Below are 25904 nucleotides of genomic sequence, written 5' to 3'. Positions count from 1 at the left end.
AGAAACCAGTAAGTGGGCTAAACTACCCATGCTTCCTACTTTTCTACTTAGGGCATCTGCCACAACGTTAACTTTTCCTAGGTGATATAAAATAGTAATATCATAGTCTTTCAATAACTCTATCCACCTCCTCTGCCTCAAATTCAAATCCTTCTGAGTAAACACATATTGTAAACTGCGATGATCTGTATACACTTCACACTTGACCCCATATAGAAATGCCTCCACTGCTTCCATGTAAATACAACTGCAGCCAACTCCAAATCATGGGTCGGATAGTTACGTTCATGCACTTTCAATTTCCTTGAAGCATAGGCAATTACATTCCTCTCCTGCATTAACACTGCACCTAAACCAGTATAAGATGCATCACAATAAACAATGAAATTCTTACATTCCACTGGCAAGGCAAGAATCAGTACAGTATTCAACAAGGTTTTGAGTTTCAGGAAACTTTCTTCACACTCATCCGACCATACAAAATGGAACATTTTGCTTGGTCAAATTGGTCAGCTGGAAAGCAATGGAAGAGAATCCCTTGACGAATCGACGGTAGTAGCTAGCTAAACCAACAAAGCTCCTTACCTCTGAAACATTAGTAGGCCTTACCCAACTCTTCTCTACTTCAATCTTAGTGGGTCCACTATCAATCTATCCTTAGAAACCATGTGCCCCAAGAAGGACACAGAATCGAGCCAAATCTCACACTTGGAGAATTTGGCATAAAGCCTTTTCTCCCTTAATAACCCCAATACAATTCTCAAATGCTCTTCATGTTCCTTCATACTCTTTGAGTATATTAGTATATTATCAATGAATACAATAACAAAGAGGTCTAGATATGTCTTAAAAATTATGTTCATCAAGGTCATGAAAGCAGCAGGGGAATTCGTAAGCCCAAAGGACATTACTAAGAATTCATAATGCCTATACCTGGTTCGGAAAGCAGTCTTTAGCACATTTGTTGCCCACATTTTCAATTGATGATAATCGAACCTCAAATCAGTTTTAGAGAAGACACAAACACCCTCTAACTAATCGAACAAGTCATCAATGTGAGGAATGGGGTACTTGTTCTTAATAGTTACCTTATTCAACTGCATGTAGTCTATGCACATCCGAAAACTACCATCCTTCTTCTTCACAAGTAAAACTGGAGCACCCCAAGGAGATGCACTCAGTCTATAGGCCTAAAGTTGGGCCTTTAACTCCCTTAAATTAGTTGGGGTTATTCTATAAGGTGGAACGGAAATGGAGCGAGTCCCCGGCTCCAGGTCAATACAAAAATCAATATCTCTATCTGTTGGCATACCAGACAGGTCTGCAGGAAAAACATCTGCAAACTCACGGACTATCGAAATAGACTCGATTGACGGCACTTTGGAAGTATCATCCCTGAGATGTGCCAAGAAAGCTAAACAACCCTTACTCACCAACCTCTTAGCACGAAGAAACGAGATAATACAAACTAGGGCGGGAATGTAGTCTCCCTCCCACACTAGTGGATCTATCCCAGGCTTGGCCAAGGTCATAGTCTTAGCATTACAATCTAAGAAAGCAAAAATTGGAGAAAGCCAAGTCATACCCAAAATTACATCAAAATCAACCATCTCTAAAATAATAAAATCTACATAAGTATTGCTCCCCACAAAAGTCACAAGGCAAGACCTATATACCTTCTCAACTATCACAGATTCACCAACGGGAGTAGAGATACGAATAGGCATGTCAAGCAAATCACAATGCAAATCAAGTCCAGTAGCGAACAAGGAAGATGCATAAGAAAATGTGGATCCAGGATCAAATAATACGGAAGCCATGCGATCACAGACCAGAAGATTACTTGTTATAACAACATCAAATGTCTCTGCCTCTGACCTCCTGGGGAAAGCATAACAATGGGCTCTATCACCTGTCTGTCCATTTCCCCTTCCGGGTTGCTCTTCAGTAGTTCCAACCTGCTCGCCACCCCGATTGAACTGGTGACCACCATTACCTTGGCCACCATATCCTCTAGAATGACGGCCTCTAACATGACCTCCTCTACCTCTAATTGCTGGGGATCTGTAACTCTGATCGTACCGAGCCTGACTCTGCTTTGGATAATATTTCCTGATATATTCGACCTTTCCATATCCATAACAATTCCTGGAGTCGAATGTAGGTATCTGTGAAAATAAAGAACACTGGAGATAACCCCCAAACTCAGAAAAAGGTTGGTCTACGACGGACCCTCAACTGAAACCTGCAATGAAGACTGAATAAGACGAGGTGGATAACCCCCTGATCTCTGCCCTCTTGAGTAAGAACCACTAAATTAATTCCTTACGGAACTTCTTAAATGTTGACACTTTGGTGAAGTCATCCGGTTTCACCCCATCTACCTTTATCACAAAATCAACCACTTCTTGAAAAGATTTTACAGAAGCAGCTACCTGTAAAGCTGGAATCTGCAAATCTGACCTCAATCCCTTCACAAAGCGGTGAATCTGCTCTTGCGGATTGAAGCAAAGCTGAGTGGCATACCTGGATAATGCACGAAATTCGGCCTCATAAGCTGCAACAGACATCCTTCCTTGCTCTAGGATTAGGAACTCATCTCTCCTCCTATCACTCAAAGTTTGGGGTATATACTTCTCCATGAACAAACTAGAAAATGTTGCCCAAGTCAGAGGTGGTGCCTTTGATGGTCGACACTCAACATGAGACCTCCACTATATTTTGGCATCCTCTTGAAACTAGTAGGTCACAAACTCAACACCGAATCGCTCCACTATGTCCATCTTATGTAACATCTCATGACATTCAACCAGGAAATCATAAGCATCTTCAGATTCAGTACCCTTGAAGACTGGAGGTTTCAACTTTAAGAACTTAATGGAAAGGTCATGCTGGTCACTAGTCATTATAGGCCTTGTAGTTAATCGGGGAAACATGCTTGTTTCCAAGGACGCATCCATGCCCACAATAGTTGCATGTTGTACTCCCTGAACCTGAGGTGCCGGTGTAGAAAATGCTGGCGGTGCCTGGCCCTGATCAGATAATCCTCTAAGATAAGTGAGAACCTGATTAATCATCTCTGGAGTAGGCTGGGGTGGTACTTCCTTCTCCTCAATCTGCTCATCTTCCCCTTCATCACCCTCTCTCACTACCTCGTCAGTCGGTGGAGGAGTCACCACTCTATCCCTTGTCCTTTACCTCTAGTGGGCCTTCTCCCGCGACCTCTACCTCGACCTCTCGCCATTGCTTCCCCTCGAGCTGCAGCCCTAATGGTTAGTTCAGGCGCACCTTGTCTTGCCGCTGTTGGTGTTGTCACAACTGTTGCTCTAGTTCTAACCATCTGCGAAATAGCGTGAAGAAGGTCAGATATCAATTTGTATCACCTAGATACCAATTGGATTCAAGTAATAGCACGAAAGAAAGAAAAATATGAGTTTTCCTAAAGTCCTATAGCCTCTCGAAGAAAAGTAAAGGCGTCCGCGTACCGTTCCGCAAGACTCCACTAGACTTGTCCTTGTGTGATGAGATCATCGAACCTAAAGCTATGATACCAAGTTTGTTACGACCCAAAACTAGTCCTGAGGGGGACCCACACTTAACCTCCTAAATGAGCGAAGCAACAAATCCAACCAAAATTATATCAATAATTCAACTACGAATAACAACAATAATGCGGAAGCTCAAAACTTATTAAAGTAACCAATTAAATAAACCTCTAAAGTCTATCACTTATTATACCAAAACCTGAAAGTCATTACATCAAGGACATCTGTCCTCAAAATACCAAGTGTAGGAGTATTAAAGACACCAAAGAATGTTAATAGAAAGGTCTATGCCCGAAATTTAAGGACATCATGCCATGACTGAGAGAATCCAGCGTGAGCTAGAAGGAATAGCTCACCCTGAAATCTGATGTGCTGGAAACTGGCTAGAGCTGAGGGCGAGTCGAAGTTAATGGTACACTTGTGATAAATGCTATCAAAGATACTTCATCCAATACTAAGCATCAACAATCGTTTAATAGTAATATAACTCAACCAAGGGTTGGGGTCGAGTCCCAAGGGAATAGTTTTTCCTACAAATTCGAAAATGAAACTTTGACACAATCTCTTCAATATTATACTTGTTATGCCTTCAAGGTTATGGTTATATTTAGCAAATTTCAATCTAACTTCACGAATAAACACGAATTAAACAAATACTAGAGTAGAACTTGGGGAATTAACCAACCAATTGTTGAATTTTACATTAGAGGGTGAATGTTGATATGAACAGTAGGTTATTTTGTTGTGGGTAGGTTGGGCCATATATAAGATAACTTTCTCTCGAACAATTACCTTTTCTATGACGAATTCTCTCGAACTTCATCACTGATCGCAAGATGCTCAGCCCTTTGTCCTCATCAAATCAATTCTCTCGAGCTAGATACAAAGGATAGATTTTGGATTTCACTCTCTCGAGCTGAAATCCGGGTAAACCCACTACTAAGGATGCTAAGATTGCTACCTTGGTTCTATGCTTCTCTCTCGAGTAAGCTCACACCGCGGAATAAATTACACTAATTATGCAAAACAACTTCAAAATGCAGTAACAATTCAGACCCACTTAAAATTAACCTCCCTATTCGTATTTCAACAATACCCATTTAGCAAAACTTCAACAATTGGCTTCATAGTCAAAACCCCAAGATAAGGGTTTTAGCCACTCATATCAAAAGTAGAGAAATTAACATCCATTCTTCTTCCCATTTCAACAATATCCATTTAGCAAAACTTCAACAATTGGCTTCATAGTCAAAACCCCAAGATAAGGATTTTAGCCACTCATATCAAAAGTAGAGAAATTAACATCCATTCTTCTTCCCATAAGTGAATACAGAAAATGATAATTTTTATGAAGAAATCAGCTAAAAATCTTCTTGATTACAAAATCTCTAAGAATATTTTGATTAAAATCCCTCTCCAGAGCCTTTGGTGTTATCCTCTCTCTAATTTGTTTGTTTGTTCGTTACTGAATACCCACTTTCCTTTCCAAAAATCAATTTAAATAAGTCTAATGTGTGACTGTTATAGACCATTCGGCGAGGTTAGTCGGATGTGGCCGACAGGTCGGCGATGCTCCGATTGTTCTTTATCTCGCCTTCAGTTTTCACTCTTTCTTGGTTCGGCTACTGTAACATTAGGCGATCCAGATCGGGATCACCGAACACTTCCGCGAATCGCCTTATGTCTATTATTTCACTCATCAATGTGTGTTCAGAACTTCTTCAGCAATCTTTGGCGACCTAATTGTCCTTTGCTTAATAGATCAACGACATGCCAATTGGCTTTGCTGCTTGCCGAAATGACCTTTAGTTTATCCGGCATTCTGTAACTTTAGGCGGTATCGTGGCTGTTCGGAGATCCGCCTAATGCTCTTTTCTATCGCCAACGTGGTCACCTCTTCCAGGGATTAGCACAATAGAACATTAGGCGAGACCATGGCCATTCGACGACTCGCCCAATGGTTTTGGCGATCTTCAGGTCTTCTCTTCTTCGTTCTTTCAGCTTCCTTGTTCCTTTTTGCTCCATATTGTCCATGCTTGGTTCCTAAGTTCAAATGTCTGAAATTCAAGGACACTGATTCTATTAAAATCAATCCCTAAATGAGTCCAAACTGTGGACTCATCAACACCCCTAACTTAAACTTTTGCTTGTCCTTAAGTAAAACTCAAGTTCCGCAGTTCGAAAAGGATGCCTCAAATAGTGCTACACAAGACTCAATAATTAATGCACACAAAAAGATTCAACTTACTTATGCAAGGAACAAATGTGCACTCAAAGTTTCAAGTTGTGACTTACCAATATCAAAGAATCCCAAGCTCCCAATACTTGCTTCAAATGCAAGTTCAAACTCAACTAAAGTGTTCAAATGCCCTCACACAAAGAATGATTCCATATTCACACAATGGTTCACAATTTAAAGCTTCGGAATCAAATGCAACGCTCACACTCACAAAGATGAACACAATGCATTATTTCACCTATAGGTTTGCCCGTATTTTCCAATCGATACTTGCTTCAGCTTACTCAAGATCACAAATGTCTTTTCAAGGCCTGTAATGGGGGTGAGTGCAAAGGTATGGTTATTTAGTCTTAATGGTTATAGTCATCATGAAATGTGGTGTGAACAACACTTCCCTTTTCTTTTCTTCATCATTTTCTGTAGTAAAACCCTAAAAAAATTGATAGGTGAAACTAGAGCATAACGTATGAATCTTAAAAGTTAAAGCATAAATTGGAGTTATGAAATTTTCAAAAAGATTTGACTAAGTATAAGTCAAGAGAGGGTTCAAGGAAGGCAAAAGGCATCATTGCCCTTCGAAGCTCCCTTGAACTTCGCCTTAGCCGGATGGTAGACCATTCCAAGGCCCTTTGAAGCTCCCTTGGTGATTGCCTTAGTTTTATTTGGGCAATCCAAGGGGAAGCATAAAAAGGGGTAATTTCGTAATTTTCTTTTTGGTCTAAATTAAATGGGTATAACCTATTTTATATATATATATGATATAAGTAGGTCATTTGAATACTCCCATGGATATGCCTTAGCTTTAAAAATCCAAAGGCAAAGTCCAAGGGAGGGTCCAAGGCAAGTGGATCACTTCAAGGATCTTAAATGCTCCCTTGGACTTTGCCTTAGTTTTATTTAGTAAGTCCATGTGGGTAAGGGGTGCTTTCGTAAATATTATTTTTAAGTATTTTTAAGTATTTTAAGAGTATTAAAACATTAATATGGTATTTTAGAATTCATTCTTCACTTTTCCCTAAATCAAAACCCTTCTCTCCTAAAAGGTTCTGTCTAGAACTCCATTGAAAGGCTAGGTCAAGTTCAAGCTAGGGTTGAAGGTTTCAAGTGTTTACTTCTCAAAAATTCGTGGGATTCATGAAGGTTAAGGTATGGGGATCCTTTATCCTTGATTATTCTTCCTTTCAAGGAGCTCAATCCAAATGATTTCAAAGTTTTTCCAAAAACACAAAAAAACCTAATTTTGATTCTAAGCATGGGTTCTTGCATTAAATGATTTTTAATGATGATATATGCTATTATTGATGTTTATTGATGGTTTTAAGAAATAAAATTCCATGAACCCATGTCTTTCCAAGTTTCCTAAATTTGGCTTATGAAGTGGGTTGAATGTTTATGATTGAATGATGATGGAATTATGCTTAGATTGAGTTGAATAGTTTTTTTCTATTATTATCTATGTTTATCTATTGTGAATTGTTGAAGAATTGCAGAATGATGATTGTGGCTTTGGAAAAAGGGTAAGTTGACCTAACTTCATTGTTAATGTAGAATTGATATAGAATTGTGATAGATTGATGTGTGATCCACTTATGGTGGAGGTGCTTATATGTTAAATGTTTTTGTGATTATGGCCTTGAAGGCATTGTATGAGGAAGTTGAAGTGTTGACATGATATCATATATGTTAATGTGATGTGAAGGATTTGAATGAGAATCTAATGATGTATAGGTAATCATGTTGTGAATGTAAAGGTGTTCATGTGATCTCAAAGTGATCTTGTATAAGTTGTTATTGTATTGTGATTGGAAGTATGTCCTTTCTTAATGTTCATATGTGATGATGATGGAATGTGAAGGATTTCTATAATATGATGTATGTCTTGAATTGGTAGACTTAGGTGCCTCTTCTTGATACATGGAACTTATGGAACGTAATCTCTTGACTTGGTAGGCTTAGGCACCCTTCTCTTGAGTAATGAATGTATCTTGACTTGATGTATTATTGTATTAAATTGGTAGACCTTGAGTTGGTGCCTCTTCATAAATGAATGACTTTCTATGAATGATTAGTGAGGCTTCTAGGCTATGTCTTGAACCGGTAGACCTAAGCATGGTGCCCCTTCATGATGAGCCTAGGACCTTAAGTGAATGTAAAACCTTGAAGCGGTAGAACTTATGATGGTGCCTCCTATTTGTGTGAAATGATAGACTTAGAGTTGGTGGACCGGAACAGTAGAAAGCCCTCTCTAAGAAAGTCAATGAGACACCATTTTAGGACACATTCATGCATTTAGAGCACTTTCATACAATAGCCATTAAGGCTTAGGGAACTCACTTTAGTATCTTCAAGGCCTACTCGTGCCATGTGTAGATAGCATCCCATACTACTACCTACACGTTGTAGAACCTATCCAATGACTAGAGTGCACATCCCACATGGTGGGAATAGGCATTAACCGACATAGACCCTACTAGATAGGCATGAAATCCGGTGTCATAAAACCCTACATCGTGGAAGGTGTTCTACTTGCCAAGGGTAGAATTAGGACACATCCCATGTAGGCACCTGGTTTAGGGGATATCCAAAGATGTTTATTGTACTCTCGCCTCATACTCGAGAAGAGCTACCATCTTAACCATATCCACTCGGTGCTTAGTATGGGCGGTCACTTCATGTCTCACTTAAGTGTGGCTTAGGGTGACTTGAGATAGAGATTTCAAGATGATGAAAGGACTTACTTGACTATTATGTTTATGTATTGTACATTGGTACTAGTTGAGTATGTCTATTATGTGGGTATTGTCTTATATGTGGATGATGACTTGAAATGTGTCTCTTATACTTGTGTTATGAAAGTTTTACCAAATGACATAAAGCATGTTTCTCCAATAAATGTCCCCTTTTAGCATGTTTTTGCATGGTTTCCATACTTAGTACTTAATTGTGCTAACCTCTTTCTTCCCCTCTTCTTACTGAAGTGTAAGGATTGGAGATGTTGGTGTTCTATGGTTGATGGATAGGTTCCTAAGGTGCTTGAAGATGAAGACTTGGTGAGTCCTCATAGATTCGGGGACAACACCCAATATGTTCCTTTATGTCTTGTAGTTTTGTTTAAGTTTTGTATGGTCTTAGTCCCAATGTTGTACTCTAAAGGTATTAGATGGTTTTGAGACATCTTGTATAAAGTCTAGAAGTCTTCCGCGTACTATTTTATTAAAAGGTGTTCTTTCGATTGTAAAGAAAGTTTTAAATTCCTTATGGTTTTTAGTGTCTATGCGATGAATGAATGCTAAGAGGCTTGTATTAGACCTCCGAGAGGTCGAGTACGCCAGTTACGACTAGGGGGTTCTCTCGGGTCGTGACATTTTCATTCACAAGTCATCTCATTATTCACTTTCCGTGGATCATTGGAAACCCCATTTTCTCTTTTTCTTTTTTTGAAGGGGTTCCATTTTTATTTTTATCAATACCATGGGTAGAAGGGAGTTTCTTGCACTCCTTGATGTTTCTTCTCTTTTTACCACACCCCAAACTTAGGCTTTTGGCCTAAGTTGACTATTCAAACAAACCACAAATCATGAGGATTATGGGTAATGGGTCAAGAAAGGTCATGTTTTTATCAAGCTTTCTCCATGAAAAGGTTAAGGCTCAAAAGTTGTTCAAAAGAGGTTCACACACTCATAGGGTAGACCACAAAAGAGGTATATGTCAAATTGGTTCACACTCTTTAAAGTTGCCTAAGATCATTTCAAGAGTTCACATCCCTAAATCAACCGAACCAACGGGGTAAATTCTAGGTTTCATCATGCATGGTTCACGATAAGCTCATCATACAAGGCATTTACACTAAAGTCAAACAAGACTCCACACTTTCATTAGTGTACAATGCTCATCACAAGAAACTTGATTCAATAATTGGCTAGTCACAATGAGATGCAAAGAGTTCACATATTGTTTATGCAACTTCATTTGTCCACATCGTAGCCACACATTCATGCTTGTTCAATTATGAGCACTATTCAAGTCATCGGTATTGATCAAAATTGACTCAAATTTGCAAAAGAAAAGCTTCTTTCAACACAAGTACGACGCTTTGAAACAAGGAGGAGGTTCCCTGAGGTTCATGAGTAGGATCCACACCCCAAGAAGAACAGTTCACATTGTCCTTAATGTGGGTAGAGAGCGAGAATTTACCGAATTTAACATGAAATATGAATAATAAAAAGTATCAAGAAATGAAAGCAATTTAGTGTGTCAATAAGTAAAGCAAGGTAACGAGAAATCTTCACTAAATGCCCAAATGGCGATTGAGTGAAATGGTCGCCGAGTGCTTTGGCGATGCGCCAAATGTTCTTCAGATCTCCCTTAGTTCTAGTAGACTGCACTCCCAGAGAAGGCAGATTGGTGAAGATGTAGTGGATCGCCGAACTCCTAGGCGATCCGCATAATGAACTTAAAGCATCGCCGGTTGATCCTTGAGGAATGTTGTCCGCTTTTATTAGAAAGGGCAAGGAGAATTGGGTCGCCTAAACACATCGGCGATATGCCGACTGGTGAAGTTACCCCGCCGAATGTTCTAGAGTCTCAATCTCATTTTTTAGATCCATAAGATGAACCAAGTCGTGCTCGCCGAAATAGCTCGGTGACTCGCCGAAATAGTTCGGCGACTCGCCAAAATGACTTTTGTCTCTCTCAAGATCCCTACTCCTGCAAAATCAGCACACATTATTTAAAACACTAACACTGGGGTTGCCTCCCAAAAAACACCTTATTTAACGTTGTGGCACGACGTGGAAATGCTCTCGAGCATCTTTCAGGTACACCACCTCAATCAAAGAAATCTCTTGGCATTCTCCAAAGTATAATTTTAAGCGTTGCCCATTCACCTAAAATGCAGGTCCCTCTTGACCCTCAACTTCTATGGCACCATTGGTGAATACTCTTATCACTCTAAATGGTCCTAACCATTTGGACTTGAGTTTTCCTGGAAGGAGTCTAAGTCTGGAATTGTATAGTAACACCCAATCTCCCACTCTAAACTCCCTCTTAAGAGTTTTAGCATCATGCCATTTCTACATCTTTTCCTTGTACATGGCTGAACTTTCATAAGCTCTAAATCTGAATTCAACCAATTCGTTTAACTGCTCCACCCTCTCCCTTGAGGTCTTTGTCCAATCTAGATTTAAAGCTTTCAATGCCCACAATGCTTTGTGTATGAACTCGACTAGTAGATAGCAAGATTTACCAAAATCTAGTTGATACAGAGACATCCCAATAAGAGTTTTGTATTCAGTGCGATACGCCCATAGTTCATCATCCAACTTTCGAGACCAATCAATCCTATTTACATTCATTGTCTTAGCCAAAATGCTTTTGATCTCCCAGTTTGACACTTCAACTTGGCCACTTGTTTGGGGATGATACAGTGTTTCTACTTTGTGTTTCACCCCATACTTACTCAATGCAGCTGAGAACCATTTATTATAACAGTGTGATCGTCCATCGCTAATAATGGCTCGGGAGTCCCAAACCTTGCAAAAATGTAGCTCTGCAGTGTGAATAATCACTTTTGTACCTAGCAAGTACGCGTGAAACTTCTCAAACGCATAAACCACTACAAGCAACTCTTGTTCGGTAACTGTGTAGTTACGTTGATCACTGTTTAAAGTTGTGCTTGCATAGTAAATGGGATGAAAAAGTTTATTTCGTTTCTGTCCCAACACTATGCCTAATGCTATACCGCTTGCGTCACACATTACTTCAAATGACTCTGACCAATCAGGACTAATGATGATAGGAGTGGAAATCAATTTTTCTTTCAGGCATTTGAAAGCTACCATACAAGCATCATTAAAGTGGAATTTCACCTTTTTTTCCAAAAGTTTGCATAGAGGAAGTGCAATCTTTGAGAAGTCTTTGATGAACCTCATATAAAATCCGGTATGTCCCAAAAAACTCCGAACCCCCTTTACTAAAATAGGTGGCGGTAATTTCTCGATTACTTCAACTTTTGTTTTGTCCACCTCTAGCCCCTTTTGTGATACTTTGTGACCAAGCACAATTCCTTCCTTAACCATTAAATGACATTTTTCCCAATTTAGGATTAAATTGGTTTCAATGCATCTTTGGATAACTTGTCCTAAGTGCTCTAAGCATTCTACAAATGTGTCACCCACAACTGAGAAATCATCCATAAATACTTCCATTGAGTCTTCCACCATGTCAACAAAGATGAATATCATGCAACGTTGGAACGTAGCCGGGGCATTACACAATCCGAATGACATTCGTTTGAAGGAAAAAGTATCATGAGGGCAGGTAAAGGTTGTTTTCTCTTGATCCTCCGGAGCAATGGAGATTTGGTTATAGCCAGAATACCTATCCAAAAAGCAATACCACCCTATCTCGGATAGTCGGTCAAGCATTTGATCCATAAAGGGCATGGGGAAATGATCCTTTTCAGTCCATGAATTTAGCTTTCGATAGTCCATGCAAACTCTCCAACCTGTCACCGATCGCATATATACAAGTTCCCCCTTGTCATTACGGACAACTATGACTCATCCCTTTTTCTGTACACATGCACCAGACTGACCCATTTGCTAACTCTAATAGGGTAGATCACTCTTGTGTCCAACCACTTTATTATTTCCTTTTTCACCACCTCTTGCATTGGCGGGTTTAGTCTTCGCTGATGTTCAACACTCGGTTTACAATCACTATCAAGCTGAGTTTTGTGAGTGCATATGCCTGGAGGGATGCCCACTATATCAACAATAGTCCAACTGATGGCTTTTATGTGCCTTCTCAGTACTTCAAGGAGCAATTTTACTTGCCAATCTAGTAAATCGGCTGCAATAATCACCGGAAATGTGTTATTTGCACCTAAGAAAGCATACCGAAGGTGAGAGGGCAATACCTTCAGCTCGAGATTTAGTGATTCTTCGGTTGATGGCTTGGTGGGAGGGCTCTCCCAGTTTTTTAAGTTGATGTCCAATTTCACTGGAGTCTTTGTAAATTCCCCCATGTTTGAAGATACGGCTACCACTTCATCTTGGCCTTGAACCTCAAACTCGTCATCGTTAGCCAACACAACTTCAAGTGGTTCTTTGCTGCACATCAAATGGCTCACACTAGCCACTGCCTCATCAATCATATCATAAGTTGAGATTACATGAATGTCACTCAAGTGTTTTATTTATTTGCACACATCAAAGGTGACTTCATCTTCATTAACCTGGAATTTCAGCTCCCCGCTCTCAACATCCACGAATGCTCTCCAGTTGCCAAGAATGGCCTCCCCAAGATAATAGGAATTTTGGCATCTATGTCACAGTTGAGTATGACAAAATCGGCTGGAAAAATAAATCGGTCAACCTTAACCAAAATGTCATAAAGTATTCCCACTGGATGTTTGATCGATCCGTCAGCCATCAAAAGTCTCATAGTTGTAGCTTGCGGTTCACCCAACCCGAGTTGTTTATAAATAGCATAAGGCATTAGATTAGTACTTGCTCCTAGATCGCAAAAGGCTTTTGCGAACTTGACCATGCCTATAGTACACAGGATAGTGAATGCTCCTGGATCATCTTTCTTTTCGATCAGCTCCTTCGTCATAATTGCACTACAACTGTGAGAGACTTCGATCGTCTCAAAATCCGAGCTCTTTTTTTTTGTGACTAACTCCTTCATGAATTTGGTGTAACCCAACATTTCCAACAATGCTTCAACTAGAGGTAGATTAATTGATAAGGTCTTGAATACCGATAGAAACTTTTTGAACTTCTCGTCCTCATTCTTTTTCTTGAGGCATTGAGGAAATGGAGGAGATATTTTAGGTAAAGCTTGCTTGGCATTTAGGCATGGCTTGTGCTTTTCCTCTTCACTTTGCGTCTCCTTTGTAATGTCAAGAGGAGTGGTTATCTCTTCTTCCTCTATATCTTTGCCTTCATTCCACGTGTTCTCTTCTTCGTTACCCGTCATATCACCTTTTACTTCTTTTCCGCTCCCAGTGACAATGGCCAGTCCTTTATCTTCATCATCTGTCACCATATTTTGTTTCAATTGTATTGAAAGTAAATTCAATTGACCTTCAAGGACTTTGATTGCATCTGTGTGTGAGTTTACTTTATTGTTCAAGGATGAGAAGTCGGCTTTCATCCCTTTCAATAAATCATCTGAGCCTTCAACTTTATCAAGAATGCGTGAAAGCAAATCATTCACGCGGGGACTACTTTCACCTCCCCTTGATTTTGGGCTCTCACTTGAGCGGGTGTGGTTCTCTTCATATTCATCCTCTCTTCTCCAATACTCATTTTGCTTGGAAAAATCTTGGTGGCATCTCCTTTGCTCAACTTCGTTATGATGGTTCCAACCTTGATTTCCACCTCGCTGCAAATAGCATGGGTAGAAACCCTCCTCAATTCTTCTGGAGTTCCAACCTTGATTCTCCCCAGGGTTTGAATAGCTTGAGGACGAACCCTCCTCAACTCTGAACACTCCACAAGTTCCCTTCATGTGTTCCTGCAGAACTTCCATTTAGGTCAACATCTTCTTGATGTTTTCATCCCTCTCTTTCTCTTTATCTAGTTGCTCTTGTGTTAATCTAAAATGAAATAGGGAGACTTGATCCTCTTTAGTGTGCCACACTTGGTTTATTCTAGTCATGTCATCTAGAAGAAATGAGGCTACCTCAAACGATTGCAACATTATTCCTCCTCGTACCAACTGATTTGCCACTCCTTTATTAACTGAATCGAGGCTCCGGTAGAAATATTAAAGTAACAAATCGTTTGGCAGCCCATGAGTTGGGCATTTAAGTAGGAGCTTCTTGAATCTCACCCATGTTTCATGGAGCGGTTCCCTCTCATGTCACTTGAAACCTTGAATTTCATCTCTAAGTTTCATCATCCTTGATGGAGGGAAGAATCTTGTGTTAAATGCTATAACCAGCTCCTCCCATGATGTGATGGAATTGTTTGGTAACTCGGTTAACCACTTATTAGCTTCTCCCTTTAAAGACAATGGAAATAACCGAAGCAAAATTGACTCTTGTGACACACCTTTGAATGAAAAAGGGTTGCAAACCTCTGTAAAGTTTCTCACATCCTCGTGCGGGTCTTTGTGATCTAGACCTCCATATAGTCCCCTCATTTGGAGAAGGTGCAGAGTTGTGCTAGTGACTTCAAACATCACATTCCCATCAGTTTGTGGGATGCAAATTGCAACTATTCCACCCGATTGATCCGGGTTGTAGATACTATTTAGGTCGTCTATACTGTCTCGATGACCTACTTGACTGTCATTCATTTCCTCCTCACTCATGTCTACTTCTATGTGGTCCAGCCAACACTTACACAATGCAGCCAAAGCCAGTTTAACTATAACCAACAAATTTGAGAGTGACAAACCTTTAATAAAAGAATTCGAAGTAATGCTACTCCCCGACAACGGCTCCATTTTGATAGACGCTATCAAAGATACTTCATCCAATACTAAGCATCAGTGATCGTTTAATAGTAATATAACCCAACCAAGGGTTGGGGTCGAGTCCCAAGGGAGTAGTTTTTCCTTCAAATTTAAAAATGAAACTTTGACACAATCTCTTCAATATTATACTTGTTATGCCTTCAAGGTTATGGTTATATTTACAAATTTCAATCCAACTTCACGAATAAACACAAATTAAACAAATACTAGAGTAGAACTTGGGGAATTGACCAGCCAATTGTCGAATTTTACTTTAGAGGGTGAATGTTGATACGAACAGTAGGTTATTTTTTTGTGGGTAGGTCGGGCCATATATAAGATAACTTTCTCTCAAACAATTACCTTTTCTATGACGAATTCCCTCGAACTTCATCACTGATAGTAAGATTCCCAGCCCTTTGTCCTCATCAAATCCACTCTCCCGAGCTAGATACAAAGGATAGATTTTGAATTTCACTCTCTCGATCTGAAATCCGGGTAACCCACTACTAAGGATGCTAAGATTACTACCTTGGTTTTGTGCTTCTCTCTCGAGCAAGCTCACAACGCGGAATCAATTACACTAATTATGCAAAACAACTTCAAAACACAATAACAATTTAGACCCACTTCAAATTAACCTCCATATTTGCATTTCAACAATACCCACTTAGAAAAACTTCAACAATTGACTTCATAGTCAAAACCCCAAGAGAAGGGTTTTAGCCGCTCATATCAAAAGTAGAGAAATTAACATCCATTCTTCTTCCCATAAGTGGATACAGAAAATGAGAATTTTATGAAGAAATCAGCTAAAAATCTTCTTGATTACAAATCTCTAAGAATATTTCGATAAAAATCCCTCTCAAGAGCCTTTGGTAGTATCCTCTGTGTAATTTGTTTGTTCGCTCGTTTCTGAATACCCCCTCTTCTTTCCAAATATCAATTTAACTAAGTCTAATGTGTGACTATTACAGACCATTCGGCGAGGTTAGTCTAATGTTGTTTATCTCGCCTTCAGTTTTCACTCTTTCTCTGTTTGGCTACTGTAACTTTAGGCGACCCAGATCGGGATCGTCGAACACTTCCGCCAATCACCTTATGTCTATTATTTTGCTCATCAGTGTGTGTTCAAATCTTCTTCAGCAATCTTTGGCGACCCGATTTTCCTTCGTCGAATAGATCGGCGACACGCCAACTGGCTCTGCTACTCACCGAAATTACCCTAAGTTTAGCTCCGGCATTCTGTAACTTTAGGCGGTATCATGGCTGTTCGGCGATCCGCAGAATGCTCTTTTCTATCGCCAACGTGGTTACCTCTTCTAGGGATTAGCACAATAGAACATTAGGCGAGACCATGGCCATTCAACGACTCGCCCAATGGTTTGGGTGATCTTTAGGTCTTCTCTTCTTCGTTCTTTCAGCTGCCTTGTTCCTTTTTGCTCCATAGTGTCCATGCTTTGTCCCTAAGTTCAAATATCTGATATTCAATTATTTACATCAGTTATTGAGACAAAATGCACGTTTAAGGACACTGATTCTATTAAAATCAAGCCCTAAATGAGTCCAAACTGTGGACTCATCAACTTCCTGCACTCTACGAAAGAAAACGAAGAAAACACAAATAGGGGTCAGTACAAGGAACACATACTAAGTAGGTATCATCGACCAACCCAAAATAGAAAGTAATATGCAATGAATAATAGTATAAAATCAACTATGACACTTTGTAGGTGGCAAGTAACAAACAACAATAACAAGTGACAACAGAAGCAAGTACACAATCAATCACAATATCAAGCACACATACAGGGACTCATGCCTCCACATCACACTCATTTGGGAAATGGGTTCTTTGAGATTGAGTATGTTAAGTTAATTCAATATATTCTTCCTATAATGTTACCGTGTCGGAATGTGACACCCCGATCTAATAATACCATGTCTGAACGTGACACCATGATCCAATAATACCGTGTTGGAATGTGACACCTCAATCCAATAATATCGTTAATTCATTTGTCATTCTTATCATCTCTTTCCACTTCCTTAACAATATTTCACTAAGCCTTCTATATTCAAGGCATCACTTCGATAGAGAGGGTTTAAGATTATAAATTTCATGATCTCAGGATTGCAGACCAATCACAAACCACACAACCAAGCCACACAACTACACAATCACTTACATAGGAAACTTCACAATAACACTCAATTGCATATCAATCACTAGTAAGAGTCTATCTATCAAATAGAATAAACCATAACTTACCTCCACCGAAGAACCGAAGTCAGGCAAACTACTTCTCCAATGCTTTTCCTTTCCTTAATGCCTCCGAGCCTTTCCAATCTATCAAGTATATATGCATAATTTGTAAGTTAAAGAGTCTATACACACACTCATATTATTCTATGTCTAGCCTAGACCCTAAAACTCACCTAATTATATAATCAATTTACTAAAGTTCAAACCTAAGGGTAGGTCTTAAATTCCTCGAATTAACATAACTTTAATTGAATTTAAATATTTCGATCCACCTAATATTTAATTACCTATCTCAATATACTAAGACTCTTTTTATAAGATGATAGACACGTAATAAAATTCAAGAGTAAGCCACTGATTACGAAAACTAGTGGCAACAACTCTAACATAATTTATCATATACTACAAATCCAATTTATCACATCATTAGCCAATGATTGGCTAATCATTACTCCAATTGAAACAAAGACATTGCCCAAGTAATATTCAGAAGCTTAAATGGCAAAGATCCACCAAAATAGAAAGAAAAGAAAATATGCCTTTTCTGTACAACTCCTTAACTACTGCAAATTATCCACATCAACAAATGTCAATTTTTCAACTATTGCTCTCACCCCCAAAATTTTGTTTGCACATTCTCCTTTCGACAACTAGCAGAATATGCGATCTTTGAACAATAACTGCACCAAATCTATATACAACAGTTATCATCTAATTCCACACATATATCATATATAACTTATACAACCTTCCCTGCAACCTAATCTTTCAACTATTAATTGTTTCTACTATATTTTGGCCAATCATCATGTCCTCAACTTAACACTTTCAATTTTCCAACCAAATTCGTGTGGGTATAAAAAGGGATAACAATTCACCTCCTCCTTCTTAAATACATACCAATATATTAATCCATTTATCTGAGCAACACTATAATAGTGAAAGCTGAAAAAAAACTTTGCTCACCTGAAGCGCTTCTTCAATTTGTTCTTGACAATCGTGCGACTCTTTTTTTTTAATTTTCTTCTTTTCTACTGATCAGTTATTACCCTAATTGTTTCGCTTCAAAATTGTAAAAGTGGTGAAAGTGATCCACTATTAATTCTAATGTTATCTTCTTTAAACACCAACTAAATTAATTATAAAAACTACCCACTAATTTCATAATTGTAGTCACAAATAGTCTAAAATACTCATTTAAAATCTATCGGAAAGTAGTTTATGCAATAAAAAGCTCTAGTACTCAAAATGACCAAAAGGGTCATTACAATTCATATTACATTAGACATAGATATATTCATAATCATAGCAAATGAACACATCTAGAATGACTACATTAGACATGATTGATAACATGATTCAAATAGTTCAATTACATAAGCATAATCTCATAATTAACCTCCTTGAGGTCCAAGACTTACTTTCAATCATCACACTTAAGGTTCAAGTACTAGACATGGATATCATCGTAGCTCATGTGATTCTATCACTTTATGCATTCAAACATTCATGGGCTAGATTAGGTGGGTAAAGTCCTACCACAACCATTCTATCTAATAGTCTACCATTATCAAGTCAACTTCCCTCTTTCAAAACCCTAGAAGTCAACATTCATAATTATGAGTCTTTACTCTTAATGGCTTTACTTCTTAAAATCATTCTATGAACCTAGATTACAAGGCATTCTAATCACATACTTCTTTCTTAAGCAATTCTAACCATATCTCATCATAAAGGCGCAATCTCTATCATTATTAGTCATGATCCATCATATATCTTATGATCTAATTCAATTCATGTCTACTTGCTTTGTTTCTTGAACAATTACTACTCATAACATCAATTCTAGAAGGTCATCTATAAATTCTCAATTTCACCTTTCATGGCATAAACCCAGATAACTTCAATTTCATCAATTAGACTAGGGTTAGCCATGGAAAACATGTAATATCATCATAATAGCATAATTCAATACTAAATCAATCATAAACAAGTACTATCCACTCAATTGGAATCATACTCAACTTAACTCACAATTTTGGAAGGAACCCTAACTTGAATTGGGGATTTCATCTTCACAATTGGGGAATATCTAGGGGGATTCATGGATGAATAATATAACATACCTTGATTATAAAGCCCTCACAAAGCTTGCAACAATGGTCGTCTTCTTCTTCTTCTAGAGAGAGAATTTCTTGGAGGGAGTTGGTTCTCTTTTGTGAATTGAAATAATGATTTGGAATCATGTATTTAGGGGTCTATTGGGTTTATATAGGTGGTATAATTACTAATAAAATGACCCCACTTAATAACTAATTAGTTCTAGAACCTTCTATTAACCCCCAACTTAACAACTTAAGGGACCAAGGCTGCCTCACCCACGAGACCACCCCCACGGACCGTGGGTGGGTCTACAGAGTGTGCTGGTCCTCCATGGGTGATGGACTGCAACTCAACAATTTTGGGTCTTGACCTACGACCTCTTCCCACGGGGCGTGGGTTCACCTACTGGGCGTGAGTCCCATCCGTAGGTGGCCCATTCTGGGCAGTTTCTTGGGGCTGTTTTGGGTCCCCCTCATGGGTCCTTAGGGGGTCGTACCTTGAATTCCTAGCCCTAAAACCTTCATTCTAAGTACGGGAAGTCGAATCTACGACTCTAACCCTCACATCAAACTCTAGAACTCTCATGAAAAGCTCTAAAACCCTCACCTAAGGCTCTAGTTTAGCCTACTAGTTTTCCGGGTGTTACACTTTTAAAATCTCTTAGTTACACCTCTTAAATATACTTTCTCCTCCCTCACCCATAGTGCATTACTTAGTTATTATTGTATTATTGGAGTTCTTACTTTTAATATATATATTATATAAATAATATAAATATACATTGATATAAAATATAGAAGATATAATAAATTGAATGTTTTTAGTTGGAGTATTATATTAATTTAACATTCATGTTAGGGAGTGTTCTAATTTCACTGAACTTTGAGATTGTCAACGTCTATATATCAATTTTGAGTTTTTAAAGATGAGAAGAATAGAAAACGTAAAAATATCATAGTTTTAAAATTTAAGGAATCCCTCCATTTATAGTTAAAAAAGTGTAGTATGAGCATGTGCATATTGTTTCTTATCATAAAAGTCACAACCATTCGGAAAGGTCACAACTCACCGGAAAAGTCACAACTCTTTGGAAAAGTCCTAACCATTCAATGTAAAATGGTGTCTTCTTTTAATATAATATAATATAATATATAGAAGATGTACTAAATTGAGTGCTTTAAGAAGAAGAAGAAGAAGAAGAAGAAGAGCAATGAAAATCTTCAAAAAAATTATAGTTTAAAAATTTGAGGAAACCCTTCTTTTTATAGCCAACAAAGGGTAGTGTATGAAAAAAATGTTTATTGTGCTTTATTAAAAAAAAAGTCACGACCCTTTAGAAAAATCACAACCCTTCAAAAAAGGTCACAACTTATCAGAAAAAGTCATAACTCTTTGTAAAAGTCACAAGCCTTCAGAAAAGTCACAACTCTTCGGAAAAGTCACAATCTTATAGAAAAGTCACAACCCTTCGAAAAGGTCACGACTCATCGGAAAAGTTACAATCTTTGAAAATGTTACGATCCTTCAATGTGAAAATGTGTCTTCCTTTAATTTAATATAATATAAATAAATAGATATAATACAATATAAAATATAGAAGATTTACTAAATTTGGTTCTTTAAGTTGGGGTATTATAATAATTTAACATTTAAGTTAGGTAGTTGATCCTTTAAGGTAGTATAGATAGATAGATAAAAAAAGATAGATATAGATTTGTCTAATATTAATTTGATATGAAGTTTTAAAATATAAAGAAGACTTTTAATTTAAGGATATGTAGAATATATTAAAATGTCTTTTAACTTTGCGGTCTTAAAGATGTGGCCCCACCCCAAGAAAAAAGAATATTCAATATTAAACTGAATAAAAATAAAAGTACAAGAAATAAATTGGAAACAAAAGAGTACTTGTTAAATCTAGTTTCGATTCTTCAAACAAATTTTTGATAAAATCTTTTTTTCCAACAGTTTGAGACTTTTCACAACTTGAACAGCAAGTGGTAATTTGTGCAACAGAAAATCATTGATTTTCTTGTGAAGTTGAAGTTGTTGCAAAGGTATATTTATGGTTATGAAAATGAGTACATATTAATTAGGGAAAATTAGCAAACTAGTCACCATCCCTAACATAATTATTAAAAACATATTCACTTTAAAATAATTATTAAAAATGTCAATATGTCAATATTTTAGAATATAAATTGTATTATAATATAATTAATTTCTTTTCGTTTTATTTCTCAAATCTGGCCCACATGATCATTTTTCACTCCCTATTCCGTAAAAAATAAATAAAAAATACCCCCATTATACCCACTTACCCATCTTCTAGGTTTTACCTCAAATCTCTTCTTTCTTTCTCTTCCCTATTTCACTAGTGTTATCTCCTTTTCCTTGCTCAAGGAAATCAACTATTCAAATGTCCTACACTTTGTTCAAGAAATCTCATAATTAATTCAAAAGATTTTTCACTTATTAATTAAGGTAAATTCGAAGTCAACAAGTATTTTGTGAGATTTCTTGTGATTTTATTTTCATATTCTTAAAGTATTTTGTAGTATGGATCTTTCGTCGTTTAAACAATTTTGTTCGATTTTTTTGTGAGTGTTTTAATATTCACCATGAATTTAGTGAGATTTTCCTTTTATTTTTTATGTGTTTCAGTTTTTTCGTCTTGTGAACACCATTGTTAATTTTTTTTGTGATTTTATTTTCATATTTGAGATCTAGTAGATTGTAGTAATCTACATTGACCTTCATACATCATATATTGTTTGATTTTTTATACATTCATGTTTAATAATTTTGAATTTTGCTTATAGGATTACTAATGCACAAGTGAATACGAATTTGGATTTGAGTTTGGTGAACAAAAATCGGGAAAAGAAACATAGCAGACGAAGAAGAAGAAAGAGAGAGTCAGAGAACAAGGTTGCAAAAATTGTATTCATATTAATTTTTGTTTGTCAATTGTTTTTCTTTTACTCAGCATTTGTATTTTTATTAAGAACATTGTATTACTTTTTTAGTTTCTAGTCATTGCAATAGGTATGCCAAATGGATTTGTATTTCTGAAGCATAGATGTATCTTTTTTTTCACAATCAATTTGCATTTTTTTTAGAATATTGTATCCTTCCTCAACAGATTGTACCACGTATGCTATTTTTTTTTCCAGAATCTTGTATCCCTGTTTCTTTCAAAGTCAATTTGTTTTTTTAGAATAATGTATCCTTCCTCAACAGATTGTATTATTTCCACCATGTATGCTATTTTTTTTTCCAAGAATCTTGTATCCTTTCATAAATCATATTCATATGTAATGATTAGATTATATTGGGATACAACCAGTAATATTTTTGTAATACAAATAAAAGAAAAGTATATTTGGTAGTCATGTAATACAATTTTGAACATTGGGATACAATCCATGATTAAGATTTTGATAAAGGAGAAAAGTTGAGATTGAATTTGTTGATCCAATCGAATGAGAAAATGGATTTCTTTGAAATTGTAATTGATGAGAATTTTAAGTGATATGTTCCTTTTTTAAATGTTCTCTCCCCTGATTTTCTCCTCTCTGTTATTAAATAATTGTATTCTTGCAAATCAAATGAATAAAAAAAATATTGACATTTTAAATAAATATTGAAGTGTGGCTAAGGGGTCCTATTAAATGTCAAAATATTGACATTTTGAAAATTTTCCCTATTAATTATCTAGATAGTCTTCTCATTTGAAGTTGAGTTATTCCATTCTCCTTGTCGAATCAATTTTTGTTGATTTATCTAATTTACCCACAAAATTATTGTAATTGAATAATTGAACAACTCTTACAATCTTCCTTGTTTTAAGAATAAGAATAGAAAACTTACAAAATTCGTTGTTTAAAAGTGTGAGAAAACCCATCTGTTTATAGACAACAAAGAATAGAATGAAAAGGTACTTATCGTGCCTTATCTGATAAGTCACAACCCTTAAGAAAAATCACAACTTTTTGGAAATGTCACAACTCATCCAAAAAGTCACACTCTATAAAAAAGTTACAACCCTTGAGAAAAGTCACTACTCATCAATGTGAAAAAGTGTTAGCTTTTAATATAATTGTAATGACCCATTTGGTCGTTTTGAGTACTAGAGCTTTATATTTGGTAAAATACTTTTCGATAGAATCTAAATGGGTATTTTGGACTATTCGTAACTACAATTATAAAATTAATGGGGTAGTTTTAATAATTTATTTAGTTGGTGGTTAAAAGGAAATAACATTAGAATTAATAGTGGGTCACTTTCACACTTTTATAGTTGGTCGTATATAATAATTAGGGAGTAAATATTATGTAGAAAGAATAAGAGTTTGAGGCGAGAAAGCAGTACCTGCAACATCTATCAAGAAGACTGTCATGATCCATGGGTACACCCTAGATGTGACATGGCACATAGAACCCCGAAGGACTCAATGTAAGCCACATAGCATATCATAACAAAAAATAATAGAAAAGTGTAGAAATTTTAAAACATTTTGCATACAATCAAAGTCTTTATAAAAGCAAAGCGGAAGTCTTATTACACTTGTCTCAAACCATCTAAAACAACTTGAATAACTCTTGGGACACAGCCCATACAATAGTTCTAACATGAAAATAAAAGACATAAAGGAAAGGTGATCAAATCCTCGATGCTATGAGGACTCACCAAGTCTTCAATCCTTGCTATAGTATGAACTTATCCTCGGAGATGGAACTCAAAATCGCCAGACCCTACACTGGATGAGAATGTAGGCAAGAGTATGCGATAGTACAAAATGTTCTAAATATGATAGCTAGCATAACATCATAAGAGCATAACATAAGGGTTAGTCAACATAATATATATGCCATAATCATAAGAGATGCTTTATAAAACATAAACTATAAGCATAAGAGACAACAACATTGTCATAGGCATAATCTCCAACATAGGCATAATATAAGCATTTGTCAACCCTTAGTCCTTCAAATCATAAGAGAATTACTTCTCAAGTAACCTCAAAGCATACTTGTGCAATGCATGGATGAGACCCCATAATCCCACCCACATTAAGTACCACTTTTAGGTCATTATAATCATACTTACCATCTTTGGATCTCATCCTTAGCTTACTTTTCATAGACAAGGGAATCTTCACCTTTAGTCCAACATATCATGGAATACAAATATAGCCACAATCCAAGTTAAGCATATAACATATAAGAGAGTACTTCATAAGTAGATTCAAGTCATACTTGTGCAATGCATGTATATGACCCCATAATCCTACCCATACTAAGCACCACTTTAGGCTATCATACTTAAATGATTACTATTTATCATTTCTAGACTACCAAGGAATAACATCCTATTTGACTAGACCAAGCTATCAAGGAATAGTCACCATATTGGACAAGATCATGTTACCAAAGGAATAACACCATACTAGGCTAGACCATGCTACCAAAGGACAACATACTATCATGCAAGTCCAAGCTATTCAAGGAAGAGTACAATTACTCCATCCTAGCTACCAATGAAGTGGTTTGGCCTAACCAAGTCATGCTACCATGCTAGTATTCTATGATACTAGTTCAAGCTACCCTTAAGAAAGGCATGATTTCCCAATCCAAGGCTACCAATGAGGTCTCATACTCAAGCTACCATGAAATGGTCTTGTCATACCAAGTTAAGCTATTCAAGAAGGGATTTCATAAGACATCTTCAAGCTAACATGACTAAAAATGCTTTGATTCATTTTAGGTGAGCAAGCCTTTCAACCTAGAATCATTCTATGTGAGAGAACCTTTCATCTCCTATCATATTCATGCCTAAGTGTGTATATGAGAATATCCTTTCAACAACACAACAACATATCATAATCATAGACACTTTGCTCTCAAAGTGTTCATAAAGCTTTTACATAGGTTTTATAAGAACATGCATAATCTCATACTTTCATAATCTAGGTCATGTGGGTAAAGTCCTTCCACAATAAATCTATCTAGTAGTCTACCATTATCATATAAGCTTCACTCTTTAAATCCCTAACATACATAATTCATCATATTGGCTTCACTTTCAAAACCCTAGTAATCAACATTCATGACTACAAGTCTTACTCTCGAAACTTGACTTCTTACAAGCATCATACATACCTAGATCACAAGACATTCTAGTCACATGCTTCATTCTTAAGCAATTCTAGTCATATATCTTCATAAAGGTTCAATCTCAAGCCTTACTAGTCATGATCCATCACATATATATTATTGT

General features: G+C 37.0%; 2 protein-coding genes across 3 annotated transcripts in view; both read right to left on the bottom strand.

Annotated features, from left to right (window-relative positions):
- The window catches only part of LOC125829084 (uncharacterized), a 1125066-nt gene that overhangs the window by 332113 nt on the left and 767049 nt on the right, over window positions 1-25904 (bottom strand). The gene's annotated exons all lie outside the window — the stretch shown is intronic.
- On the bottom strand, window positions 1191-2642 carry LOC125829039 (uncharacterized). The gene is made up of 2 exons (XM_049508317.1): window positions 2385-2642; window positions 1191-2168 (listed from the first exon to the last, which is right to left on the bottom strand). Exons 1-2 carry the CDS (start codon window positions 2640-2642, stop codon window positions 1191-1193), a joined length of 1236 nt encoding a protein of 411 aa, XP_049364274.1.

This window comes from Solanum verrucosum, unplaced genomic scaffold (genome assembly GCF_900185275.1).
Source record: "Solanum verrucosum unplaced genomic scaffold, falcon-dt-bn FXZP01000007.1, whole genome shotgun sequence".
NCBI lineage: Eukaryota > Viridiplantae > Streptophyta > Magnoliopsida > Solanales > Solanaceae > Solanum > Solanum verrucosum.
Note: the sequence above shows the minus strand (reverse complement) of the source record. Positions and strands in the feature narration are given on the sequence as shown.

Coding starts and splice junctions, on each gene's coding strand:
- LOC125829039 (XM_049508317.1), bottom strand. CDS start 2,642: ATGGAGAAGTATATACCCCAAACTTTGAGTGATAGGAGGAGAGATGAG. Junction 2,169..2,384: donor TGGTTGATTTTGTGATAAAG/GTAGATGGGGTG, acceptor TTATTTTCACAG/ATACCTACATTCGACTCCAG.